The following is a 13,325-nucleotide window of genomic DNA, read 5'->3' on the forward strand; positions in this document are numbered from 1 at the left end:
CCGGCACCTCGCAGTACATCTATCCTGCTAAAAAGAAGCCAAGGCAATGATGGGCCCCATTCTTTAATCCCAGCTGTGTCCCACATCCACATGGGCACATCCAAATGGCCATCTAAGACAGCCCCTGGCACAAGCCATAACTTGTAAAAGGCCTGGGTATTGGCTGGGAAAGTGCTAGTTGGCATGGACCAAAACCACACCAGGGAGCCCTCTAAGTCATGTATGGAGGGCTGCAGGATAGTGTGAGCTCCTGTCTTGGAATTACCTTTTTTTCTAGTAGAGATGCAGCCTGCTTCACTTGGAACCTGAGGCTGTCACTTGCTTTGAATGCTCCCCTTGTCTTCCTCATAGTCCCTAGTGTCTCTCCTTAGGAGATGGGGAACACAGTGGGACTAAGCACCCTGCAGGCAATGGTCAGAGATCACAGATTCAATATGGGATGAATGCCAGATTCCCTTTATTTACCATGGACCAGGCTTTCACAGCTAAACACACGTGGCCTCTTACTGGAATGAGAGGAAAATCCAGCAGTGGCAGAGCTGGTGCAGACAGAAGAAGTAGGAAGAAGTGGGCAACGGGAGATCAGGACAGGAAAGGGGGAACGCTCAGCACAGGACAGAGAAAAGCCACATGGGGAAGTGGAAGACGGTGGTTTGTAGCTGCCTGCAGCAGCAGTGCCATGGTTCAGACAGGAGATGAGAACGTGAAGGAGAAGCAAGTAGTGATCAGGACAGGTAGAGTAATGCAAGCAGGTTACTATGCTTTGTCCCTGGCTGTGAACCCTAGACAGGTGGCTGGATGAAACCATTGGAGAACTGACACCAGTTTTATGCTGAAGGACGCACCTCTGAAAAGCCAAATGAAAAGGGGAGGGTGAATTTCTGAATCCTTGTACTTCTGCTCCACTGCTGTCTTTTGCATGACCAGGACAAGGCAAATGCGTATCCTGCTTTGAGGAGTCTTTCCTGCCCCAGGCTACCCTGTTTATCTTCACAGTGCTGCCTGCCCAGTAGTGCCTAGCACTGCCTTTTGCCTGGTACTGTGCTCCACTTGGGCTGGTCCCCTCTTGGTGGCAAATTTGCAGATTTTGAGTCAGGGAGAATGGTCCCTGGCTCTTCCTGTGCTTTCCTTTCCTTCTCTAATGGGTGTCAGGGCTGCTAGCTAGATGGCTCCTGGCACATGCCAAGGTGAGACCTTCACTTCGCACCAAATTCTCCTTCTAAGATCCCTGCTTCGTGCCAAGTTTTCGGGCGCATAGCCACGGGAATACAGAGAGCCCCAAGTAAAAACATGAGCATCGCACGAATCTGCCCACATCAAGCCCGGAGAACCCGTGAGCCGCCCGAACAGATGACAGCACCGCTGGGCGATGAGAAGCGATACCCGGGAGGTGGCAGCAGGACGCGCGGCATCTCTCTCCGGCCCCCGGATCCATTCCCGCGTGGAGCGCACGGCGAGCCGGGAGCACAGGGACCCCGAGCCCTCGCAGGGGTGTCCCGCCCGTGGGTCCCGCCCCGCGGGGCGGGCTGGGTGCCCCCACGGGGCGGTACCGGCGGGGCGGTACCCGCGGGGCGGGGCGGGGGCTGCGGGCCGAGCCCGCCCGGGTGCAGTCGCCGCTCCGCGCCGCGCCGCCGCGCAGTCCCCGCGCCGCTCCGTGGGCCGCCGGAGCCGCACGTCGGGCCGCCCTCCTCCTCCTCCCCACCGCCGCCTCTCGCTATGAATGCACGCCGGGCCCTGCTCTCCGCCGCCTTGCTCGCCAGCCTCCTCTGGGATTTACCTTGCTGCCTCCCGGCTTCTCTCCCTGCCTCCTCGGAGCTCGCCGCCTCCTCCAGAGGTGGTCGCAGCCGCAGAGTGCCGCGGTCCCCACGGGAGAACCGCCCGCGGCAAGGGGGACACGCCATGGACCGGGCGCTCCCACGGGCGGAACCCCACGAGTACATGCTGTCTCTGTTCAGGACTTACTCTATCGCGGAGAAACTGGGCATCAACGCCAGCTTTTTTCAGTCGTCCAAATCCGCCAACACCATCACTAGTTTTGTAGACAGGGGACGAGGTAAGTTGTGCCCCCCACGCCTCTCACGGTCCCCCCGGGGCTGCGGGTGCCCCTTCCCGCTGCGCTGCACGGTGCGAGGCTGCCGTCCCGGGAGCCTGGTGCTGGGAGGTGGGGAGCGCTGCAGTGGTCACCGGCGCTGTTCCCCGCCCCGGTATTGCAGGAAAGTACGGATCTCTCGGTAAATTGGGAGTCGCGTTGTTTTATTTTAAAGCAAACGGCCCCGAGGCACTAAACCCGAGCCGAGGCAGCCCTAAGTGCTGCGTGCGAGAAACACGAGTGTTCCTCCCCGAATCGTCACGGGGTGGTGGAAAACACGCCCCAGCTTTGAAGGCGGAATTTGGGTGTAAATTCAACCTTGAAAAAAAGAATTGAGTATTGCTCTTCTGGTTTCTTTCCACCCGGCCGGAGAAAGGGTGGCTCTTATCGACGCGGCTGCACGGCAAAAAGAAAGTTTAAACTGACCGAGAGCAAGCATCTGCCTGAGGCTGCTCTCGCCTCAGCGTTATCGGGGTTACCTGCAAGAGTCCGGCCCCGTCTGAGAGCGCTGGGGCCGGGACCCCTCGGCTCCGCTTGCGTGGCGCACCGCCCGGTACCGGGACTCAGCGAGGGGCGGCCGGACTTGACGTCCGCTCCGGGGCCGCATCCTTAGAGCTGTATGCGCGGTTGTATCAGCACCCCCGGGCCGGGATTGGCAGCGGGGCCCGGGCAGAGCTCCCCGGGCAGCATCCCGTGACCTGCAGCCCCGGCCGGGGCCCTCCTGTGCTTTTCTCTCATCGTCGTATCGCTCGCACCCGGGGGCCGCGGGTGCACGTTTATCGTCGGTCCAGAGCAAAACTTCCCTTCCATAAAAACGCCTCCCTGCCCCTTTTATTCCCCCTCACTTTTTCGTTACCCTGGTGGTGAACCATTAAGAACAGACTAATTAACAGGTTCTTAATGAAGGTTGCGCGTTCGTTCCTCTCCCTCTGCCTCCTCTGAAGACCCTCCTCTCCTTCCGCGCCTCCTCGGGCACTGGTGTACCTGCCGGAGGCTGGCAGCGCCGGGAGCCGGGGCAGCTCGCCGCCCTTCCGCCGTGTCCTGGCCGTTTTAGGGAAAAACACGGCGCAGGGAAAATCACACGGCTCCCTGGAGGCCGATCGCCCCACAGCAAACCGAACCGAACCAAACCGACCCCTTCACCGCCTCCCCGAGCCGGAAGCCTCTCCCCGCCCACGGCACCCAAGGCTCAGCCCCTTGCCCCATCGCTACCCCTGGCTCGGGGGGTTCTTCGCCTCCCACCTCGGTGCCCGCCGCGCCTCTCTGGGCTCGGGAGGATGCGTGGAAGCGCCCACAGTTTTTCCCCTCGCTGTCGGAAGCCCGCAGAGGTTTTCGAGGGGAAAAGGGACAAGGGGTTTTGCTCTCCGCCTTCCCCTTATGGGGTTGTTTTCTTCATCGCTCTTAAAAGCGGGGGTGGGGGGGAAGAGGACTCTCTTTCTAGAAACACGGTTTCTAAAATTCAGCCGTCAGAAAGGAGGTGGACCGCTCCCCCTGACGGAGAGGAAACGGGGTGCTAATTCTGCGAGCCGCAGGAAATGGAGCCGCGCTCGATATCATCTTATTCTTGATAACCAGAAGAAAGACAGTTAATTTAACAAATTTAGCTCATCTCGCTGTATGTGAGATTCTACTCCGGGGGAAGCGATTTGCTAACAGAAGTCCTGGTTTGATTAAGGAAAAGCCTCACTTTTCCCCATTGATTTTGATTTGATGTGTCACAGGCTGTGACCTTCTGCTGGACCTTCTGAGGGTTGCTTAGCATCAAGCCACTGATTGGAGTATTTCAACTCAGTGATCTAATTGAGTGTTCATGTCATAACATATCAAATATTGTCTAGTCTCCCATAATGAAGTGGACCAGCCGATGGCACATCACCAAAAAACTTCAAGAGAGCTTCCGTTCCTCTGAAGTGGTAGCTATTTTACTGCCCACCTCCCCGTGGGCTCCTAGCTCCTAGTTAATTGGCGAGCTGGAGTTGTGCTGATGATGAACAGTCTTTGCTCAGGGAAAGCAGGGAAGGGGGGCCAGATTTTCTGTCAATTCATTTGCAGACAATATAGCCGCCCAAATTGACCCAATTAGATGGGCTGCTCTTTACCTAAGCGGCAGCTCCGGGGGGAATATGGCGGTGGCCGTCCCACCTGCCGCACGCCATCCTGCATGGCAGCATTTCGGGAGGACAGCAGCCCGCGGAGGAGCGCGAAGCAGCTTTTAGTCAGAGAAACAGTCTTCCCGTACGAGGCGGGCTGCTGTGCCTGCGTGTCCGTGAGAGGTCCGGGGGCTGCTCGGCTCTGAGCGGCAGCAGCTCCCGGCCGCAGCAGTCCCGAGGGCGGCTGTGCAGACACCGACAGCCGCTTCCCCTCGCTTCGCTTCTTCCCTTCCCGCTTGAAGCTAATGAGATCGTTTTCAGGGTAGCTGGAGAGGGAGTGAAGCCACACTACTGCTTAATTCATATACTTTTTTTTTTCTCCCGTCGGTAGAAAAAGAGAGGAGAAAGGGGGAAAGGGTTTGCGATTCCCTCTTCTCCACCCCCTCCCGCCCCCCACTCGCTCCCCCTTGTTACGGTCGCAAGATCAGACAGGACCTAGCTGAATGTAGGAAAATTACTGTTGGCACATGAAGTAACTCATTAAAACGCAGATGGTGCTCTCACTGGCCTCAGGACCCCCAGCATTGGAGCTCCACAGTAAGGAAGGACAATTAGGAGCTACAAGGACTCCACCAGGCAGGGTAAAAAAAAAAAAAAAAAAAAAAAAAAAAAAAAGTGAAAAAAAAAAAAAAAAAGAGAGAGCGGGAGGGAGCTGGAGAAGGGAGCTATAAACAAGCAATCCCACAGCTAGCAAGAAACGCGGTATGACTGGGAACAAACCGAAAACAAAAAAGAAATAGCCGGAGTGCGAGGGAGCACGATTTTCGAAAGGATCTCTGTGGGAAGGGATTGCCACGAGGGCCGGCCGCTGCCAGTGCCCCTCGCCTCACCCTTTTGTATCTGCAGAGCTGCCCGCAGCACCGGCACCATGGCAGGGCTCCCGCACACGAAATGCTGTGGTCCGTGCCTAAGGGACGAAGAAATCGAAATAGGTCGAGATCGCCTCCTTTTTCCCTTTTTTTTGTGCGGTTTCGCGTTCCAGTCGGGAGGCAGCTGATTCGGATGGATAGGGATCTGAACATCGTTATTTTGCTCTTGCCATGAGGGTCGTGAGGGTGGTGAATAGAGGGCTAGGACGAAAGCGGGATCCCGTGTGCAGAAACTGAAAATGGCCCTGCTGTGCATGTGGTAGAAGAATAGAGTGTAAATCCCACTTGAAGTTCATCTACTACAACATATTTATGCAAAGCAGCGGGTTTCTGGGTGGACCGAAAGCTGCAATGTAGCGTAATCTGTGCAGCGCCTTTGCCCAAGCAGTGTTGTCGTTGGCAGAAGGAAAATGAAATATAAACAGGGAAGTATTTTAATGGGAAAGGAGGGAATTCACAACTGTTAATTATTTGGTGACCTTGTATTCGATTTGTTTGAGCCCCTTATAAAAACATTAATGCAGACCAGACGGCCGGAGCGCAGCAGCGAGCTGCCGCTCCTCATCCCCGCCGTGCACCCGGGAAAGGAGCGAGCGGCCCGGATAGCCCGGCCCGGCCCGAACCGGCCCGAACCGGCGGGGCCTCCGCGCCCGCGGAGCCGGGCGGGGCGCGGGCGGCGGCTCCGCGCTGCCTGTGCCGGGACGCGTTTCGGCGGTTGCTGTTTCGGGGGTTGCTCTTTCGGGGTTGTTGTTTCGGGGTTGATGTTTTACCCCCCGCCCCGCGGGAGCCGCGGAGGGGAGCGGAGCGCAGCGTCCCCTCGGCGGCTGCAGCTGCACCTCTCGCCTCTTCCCGGTGAAAATGGGGGCTGTCGGCGGGGAGAGTATTTTTTACTCTATCTTTCGTTTGTTTGCTGTCCCTGGAGAAGGAGCGGGGACGGGAGGGCGGTGCGGGGAAGCAGCGCCGGGAGCTCCGCAGATCAGGCAGCTCGGCGGGGCGGTGCGCTGCCGCGGAGCCGCTCTGCTAACAGGACAGTAATTAACGCCTATCAAACCACTCCGGTGGCTCCTTTCGGACCTGGTCCTGAGTTTTTTCGTTTTTGTTGTTTTTATTACTATTATTATTATTATTTTTAATCTAGAAACCCTTCTGCGAGCCCTGCTGAAAGGCTGCATTTGATTTTTTTTTTTTTTGGAGGGGGGGGGAAGGTGGGGGGCGACAAGGCCGGGACGGAGGTCCGAGCTCTCCGCCTCGGAGCTGTGGAGTTTCCGCCGCCTGCGGGGAGATGCTGTGCCGCAGCTGGGCTGGGCCCGACCGGCAGCCGAGTTGCCCGCGGGGAAAAAATCCGGGGCAGGCCAGGTGCTGGGCACGGCAGCGGGGCGCCTCGCCCTCCTCATTTACCTCTTCCCTTCACAGTAGAAAAAAAACCTAAAACGATCGATCGGAGAAAACCCTCTTTTCCTTAGTATTTCGGGGCAGACTGAAACTGAGGGCAGGAGTCCTCTCGTGCCTGAAGTCTAATTTATGAGCGAAAGGGGATGTTTCAGTCTTTGCTACTTACGGCCAGATCTGTATATACTCGTTTCTGTATCCTAGCAGTTCCACATTTATCGCTCAGAAATTGCTTCATTTCTTAGCTCCTTGCTTCATTTCTTAGCTCCAAGCGCTGGGAATTTTCAGGCCGATTTTCTCAACACGAATAATTATTATTTCTCCTCTATCGAAGTATTTCGGGTAGCGTAACCTCCGCAAATGGGGAAAGGGAAAGATACTAGATTAAGGTCTGTTACAGCAGGTAGAAACCCTCCAAGGAAGCTCCTGTCCGCCTCGGCGCGTCTCCTGGGACGATGCCGACAGCGGAGGGCCCGGAGCCTTGTGAGACGTCCCGCGGGTGTTGCAGCGATCCCTCTGCGCCCGAGGGCCGGGAGTCGCTCGTGGGAAGCGGGGAGTGGGGCAAGGGCAGGCAGCCTTCCCGGAGCAGGTACGGCACAGCGGTGATCAAAGGTACATCACAGCCAGGTGCCTCCCCGCTCCGAGAGGAAAAAAAAAAAAAAAAAAAAAAGAAGCAGCCTTCCAACAACTAGTTAGTGTTTTTGGCAGGATTGGGAATTCGTCCGAGGAAGGTGTGGTCTTTCTCGGTTACTCGATAGCGAAGCGAACGATACATTTAAATCTAATCACTCTCTGTAATAAAAAACCGCGCGAGGCAGGCGCTGGGAGATGTGGAATTGAAACCCGGAGAAATACCACACATGGAGAGTCAGCCCCTTGTTTCCACAGCTTGGGTAACGCTCCGAAAGAAATACCTGTCAGCCTTGCGACTCTGCAGACAAGGAGTGGGTAGACCTTCACAATTAGGGACAATATATGTTTTAATTTCCAGATTATTGTTCTGCGAGTGTCTGCGAAGTGTCTTTAAACTGAAAATGTGCTTTTGGTTTGCGAGTTTAAATATGGCTTGAGAGAGAATTTGGGAATGGGAAAATTCTTCTTGAATGTGGTTTGGGTATAATTTGCAGTGATGTAAAGTTAAGATCTGAGCCTGATGAATTGGCTGGGAGCCCAGTACCTGATCTGCCATGAAAAGGGAAACTTTGTGTAGCCTTCGTTAACCCCCGTCTCTCCTCAAAGCCCAGACTGCGGCGAGAAAGAGACCCGGGGAACGGGAGAGGCTTCACACAGGGAATTGAGGGAAACGTCCCAACCCAGTCATTCATTTCGCTTCGGAGATGCTGAAACCGCAGCCACCGCACCGCGGGGGAAAGGGGCGGGGGCCCGGCCCGGCCCGGCCGCGGGAGCACCGGGCACGCCGCTGCCCGAGCGCCTCGCGAGGGGCAGAGCGGAGTAGGGCTGCTCTCTCCCATCCGCCACTGACACATCCTTAAATTTCAGATAGACCTACTCCCTCCTTCTGTTCCTCCTTCCCGCTCCTAATATTTTATTTTCGCCCGAAAAAAGTATAAACTGCGGAGAGTAGAAATAGAACTAACACTTACTGCGGAACTAACATTAATCTACATTAACGCTACAAATATAAACACACCTCCTCGGTGCATTTTGTGCAATGTGGCTTTCCCCAGCCCAGCTGGGATGACTTTGCTCTTCGCACCAAGTATTTCGGTAACGGGAATATCTGTAAGAACAGCTTCCGCTGGCCTGAGAAAAAGGCAGATCTCGAGCTGGCTGTTAGAAACACCGGGTTTCACCCCAGTCGCTCCTTGGGTTTAAAGGAAGACTGAAGAGGACAAGCCCCAATCCGTTGTGCACTGCTCTCAGGGAGAGAGAGGGACAGTCAGGGTGTCTCCACGCCGTCTCTGCTGGCGCTCTTTGTGTGCTGGGAAGGCAGCAGCTTCGCTGGAACAAAGGGTCCCCAACCTAGACCCGTCTCTCCCCGTTTTGTGGAGGTTCCGGAGGTCCTGCTTTCCCTCCCCGCCCTCCGCTGCTTTTCCCACCCTCTCGACTGCGCTGGGAGCGAGCCAGTACTGGTTTAGGATTATGTATTCATCTGGAATTATTAGGTTACAAGAGTGAATAAATAGCGTTTATCTGATCGGATTCAAAGCTGCTTATTTGAAACAACCGGCAGCCCTGCCCCTTTCCCTGCCCTCCCGAGAGAGGCACGGGAGCCGGCAGCTGCCTGAGCCAGTGGAACTTTTCCAGCACAAGAGTTTCGGTGCTGCTGAAACCCGTCTCAGAGATCCGCTTGACCGGGGGGCACATTTCTCTGCAAATCGGCCGTGTCCCCAGCGTGCCATGCCACCGAGCAACCCGGACCAGCCGTGCCGCCCCAAACCCTCGCCAAACTGGAGTCTCAAAAGATGCTGCTTGGGAAGCATCCCTTTCGGCATCCACAGTGCCGGAGCTGGTTTCCTCCCGCACCGCCGGGTGACAAGGGTCTGCAGACCCTTTAAAGCCCATTTGCAGCAGCGGGGATATGCGAGGAATTCAGCTTCTCGCTGCTTCACTGCCGTCTAAACCTCACGCCTGGATGTTACCCCCGAATGGGATTATTTCCTGCGCCGCGACAGGCCACCTGCGGGACGGTTTCTCGAGAAGGGGAGAGGCGCTGTCACCTTCGAGTCCCCTCATCCCTCGGGAATGGGCTGCCCTTTCCCTGAAAGCTAAGACTGCCAGGCACTGCTGCCTTGCTCCTGCACCCCGGCAGAGATATGGGGGACCCCAGGACCGTGGCGCTGGCCAAGAATAGGACAGGGAGGAGTGTGGGTGTGAGGTGTCTGCTCCGGAGGGACAGTGGCCTGGAGGTAGCACTCTCCTCACCCCCACCCCATAGCGACTGCGAGTATCAAAGAGAGCGAGCATCTCTCTCTGAAACCAAGCGTGACACCCGCCCCTCCGTCCCCTAAACAACGAGAGCGATTGAAAGCGAATCCGTGCCCAGGCCTGGCTCTGCCCACATCCCGAAGCTGGGGATAGCGGCAGGGGAAGATGCTGATCTAGTTTCCTCGACGGTCACTGGAGCCCTTGAACGAAGGTCTGAGCATCTCGGCAGGGCCAGGAGATCCGTCTGCGCCCTGTCGGATGTCCGAGTATCTGACAGATGTTGGATGCAGGAAAAAAAACAAACCCAAGACGACGAGAAAGAGGAGAAGGAGTACCTGCGCTTTCTTAGTCGAGGGATGCTCATCCCCTTTTGTCTGAGGTTCCCAGAATCCCCTTGAAGGAGGAGGCAATGATACCAGAGATCTCCTGAACTGTTGGACCCTCCTCCCGCAACCACGTGCACCTCAGCCCCGGGTCTCCATGGCCCTGTGAAGGGCAGGAACACCCCCACGCGCCCCCAAAACCCACAGGAGACTCATGGACCGCATGAGTCTGTCCTTGCAGTGCTGATGAAACTGCCCAGCACCTCTAGCCAGCTCCCGATGGGTTTCACTTTTATTTTCACAGCTCGATAAAGCACCTGTTGTCGTCACCTGGATTGTGACGACATTTTTCGGTCTCTGCTCGTGTTATTTTTCAGTCTCTTCCCGCACTCCCCGAGCGGGATGCACGACCAGGCTGCCTCTCGCCCCTCGCTGGGAAGGAGCAGCCCCACCGCGAGGACACAGACAAGCCTGAAGTGAGAGGCAGAGGCAGGGATGGGTTCAATTTCTCCGGGATTGCCTGAAGGGCCTGCCCGATTCCGCATCGCTCCCGCCGGGGCGCAGCCCTGGGGAGGCGGGAAAGCTCCGCTTCGGGAACTCCCTCTCCTTGCTGACTCCTCATGCCACACCGGGCGGGCGGGACCGCGGGAGTGCTCCGGGAGCAGGGCGGGTGTGCGGGGACCGAGCCGTGCTCCGGAGCAGGGCGGGTGTGCGGGGACCGAGCCGTGCTCCGGAGCAGGGCGGGTGTGCGGGGACCGAGCCGTGCTCCGGGAGCAGGGCGGGTGTGCGGGGACCGAGCCGTGCTCTGGAGCAGGGCGGGTGTGCGGGGACCGAGCCGTGCTCCGGAGCAGGGCGGGTGTGCGGGGACCGAGCCGTGCTCCGGGAGCAGGGCGGGTGTGCGGGGACCGAGCCGTGCTCTGGAGCAGGGCGGGTGTGCGGGGACCGAGCCGTGCTCCGGAGCAGGGCGGGTGTGCGGGGACCGAGCCGTGCTCCGGAGCAGGGCGGGTGTGCGGGGACCGAGCCTTGCTCCGGAGCAGGGCGGGTGTGCGGGGACCGAGCCGTGCTCTGGAGCAGGGCGGGTGTGCGGGGACCGAGCCGTGCTCCGGAGCAGGGCGGGTGTGCGGGTACCGAGCCGTGCTCCGGAGCAGGGCGGGTGTGCTGGGACCGAGCCGTGCTCCGGAGCAGGGCGGGTGTGTGGGGCCCGGCGAGCCCATCCCAACCGGGGATGCCGGGCGGGCGGCTCCTGCGGGCCGAGGGGACGCGCTGGGCGGGCAGCCAGGCTCCGCCGTGCGATCCCGTGGCCCGGCTGCGGGGCAGGTCTTTTTCCCAGCAGTTCCCGCTGTCCCTGCTGCACTCCACGCTCCATCTCCCTGCTGACGTCTAGGGGAACACGCAGCGACGCGGGGCGACTGTCGAGTGTGCTAATCCGCACTGATTAACTGCACGTTAATCCGCATTGATTTTTACATATCCCTGGCGCGTCTGAAGGTTTTGGTTTGCATAAATCATCCTCTTGTCTCTCCTTGCCCCTCAGGACGTTCCCGGAGACCTGTCAGGTAGAGCCGAGTTTGTGAAACATACTGATTAGGAATCGCAATGACCTTTGATATCGATAAATACCAGCGTATATTTCTCTTAGTCTCTGTTTCTACCCCTGGGGCGGGCTGATTTTGGAAAAGCGGCGAGGGGCTGCCGAACAGAGGCACCAGTGACACTTTTACTATAGAAATCTACACAAGCTTTACTAGCTTCTGGGGAAACACAGGGGCTTTGGGAATTTTTGTATTTGCTGGGTTGTAAACATTTTATTGGAAAGCAGCTCAGGGGAATCTGGTTTGCTTGCTGTGCTGCACTTTGTACACCGATGTGTCAAAAAAGAAGTCCAGGTTTTCCTCAGAGGAGAACAGATACGTGTATATGGGGCTGATAGGCAGAGGATGTGCGTGGAACAGGGTCTTCCTCCAGTGCTGGAGAGCTGTCTCCTGCCTGGTGCGGGCTCTTCCATATCCCCTTTCCTTTTCATATTCTTCCCTTCTCCTTCTTTCTCCTCTCCCTGCGGTCCTCCGGTCCCGGTCCGGCTGGGGGTGGGGGTGAGGCAGGACAAGCCCCGGTGCTCCCTCCCTTTCCCGCCTCAGAGACCTCTCGGCAGATCCCCCCGAGCGCAACTGACTGTAATTATTTTTATCTCGCAGACGATCTCTCGCCCGCTCCCTTGAGGCGGCAGCAGTATGTGTTTGATGTGTCGACCCTCTCGGAGACGGAGGAGCTGGTGGGGGCCGAGCTGCGGCTGTTCCGCCGGGCCCCCCGCGGCCGCCCGCCGCCCGCCGCGCCGCCGCACGCCCAGCTCTCCGCCTGCCTCTCGCCGCGCCCGCTGGACTCCCGCGCCCTGGCCCCGTCCGCCGGCTGGGAGGTGTTCGACGTGCGGCAGGCCCTGCGGGAGCAGCGGCCCCGGCAGCGGCTGTGCCTGGAGCTGCGCGCCTCGGCGGCCCGCGGCCCGCGGCGCTGGCTCGACCTGCGCGGCCTGGGCTTCGCGCGGCGGCCGCGGCCGCCTCAGGAGCGGGCGCTGCTGGTGGTCTTCACCCGGGCCCGGCGGCGGAGCCTCCTCGGGGAGCTGCGCGCCGAGCTGGGCGCGGCCCCGCCGCCGCCGCCCGCCGCCCGCCGCCCGCCGGCCCGGCGCCAGCGCCGCACCGCCTTCGCCAGCCGGCACGGCAAGCGGCACGGCAAGAAGGCCCGGCTGCGCTGCAGCAAGAAGCCGCTGCACGTCAACTTCAAGGAGCTGGGCTGGGACGACTGGATCATCGCCCCGCTGGAATACGAGGCCCACCACTGCGAGGGGGTCTGCGACTTCCCGCTGCGCTCGCACCTGGAGCCCACGAACCACGCCATCATCCAGACCCTCATGAACTCCATGGACCCCGGCTCCACGCCGCCCAGCTGCTGCGTGCCCACCAAACTGACCCCCATCAGCATCCTCTACATCGACGCGGGCAACAACGTTGTGTACAAGCAGTACGAGGACATGGTGGTGGAGTCGTGCGGCTGCAGGTAGCGGGCGGGACGGCCCTCGGCGGAGCCGGGTCTGCGTCTGGCGGAGGTGCGGCGGCAGCGGCGAGCGGGGCCCAGTGCCGCGGCTGGGGCGGGGGCACCGGCGGGACGAGCGGCGGGATGACCCGCGGGATGAGCGGGGGAACGAGCGGCGGGATGACCCGCGGGATGAGCGGGGGAACGAGCGGCGGGATGACCCGCGGGATGAGCGGGGGAATGAGCGGCGCCGGGGTTCGCGGGAGCTGCGGCAGCGTCGGGCCGCGGCTGCCGGCGGGGAAGGGCGAGCGGGCCGGGCAGGCGGCGCGGCCCCCGCCCAGTCCCTTCCCCGCTCCCCTCTCCTCCCCCGGGGTTTATCTGGCGATCTATCCTCCTCCCTCCAGAGGTGAAGGCAATTTACCAAGTACAAAAAGAGTCGGGGGAGGGAGAGGGAGCAGACTGATCCCTCTCTCTGAAGTTGCTCTGAAGAGGGCTGTTTCATTTCTGCCCTCTCTCTTTCACATTCCTGCAAACTTACCAGCCAGAAATAGCCTACGGCCCCCCCTTCCCCTCTCTCACCCCCAAGGGGAAAAAA

General features: G+C 59.1%; 1 protein-coding gene across 1 annotated transcript; it reads left to right on the forward strand.

Annotated features, from left to right (window-relative positions):
- The first annotated feature begins 1,631 nt into the window (after positions 1–1,631).
- On the forward strand, positions 1,632–12,855 carry GDF6 (growth differentiation factor 6). Its single transcript, XM_056485625.1, has 2 exons — positions 1,632–2,053; positions 11,902–12,855. The coding sequence occupies exons 1-2, from the start codon at positions 1,717–1,719 to the stop codon at positions 12,756–12,758; spliced, it is 1,194 nt and encodes a 397-aa protein (XP_056341600.1). The 5' UTR covers positions 1,632–1,716; the 3' UTR covers positions 12,759–12,855.
- The last annotated feature ends 470 nt before the right edge of the window (positions 12,856–13,325 follow it).

Source organism: Oenanthe melanoleuca, chromosome 2, assembly GCF_029582105.1.
Source record: "Oenanthe melanoleuca isolate GR-GAL-2019-014 chromosome 2, OMel1.0, whole genome shotgun sequence".
In the NCBI taxonomy this organism is placed as follows: domain Eukaryota; kingdom Metazoa; phylum Chordata; class Aves; order Passeriformes; family Muscicapidae; genus Oenanthe; species Oenanthe melanoleuca.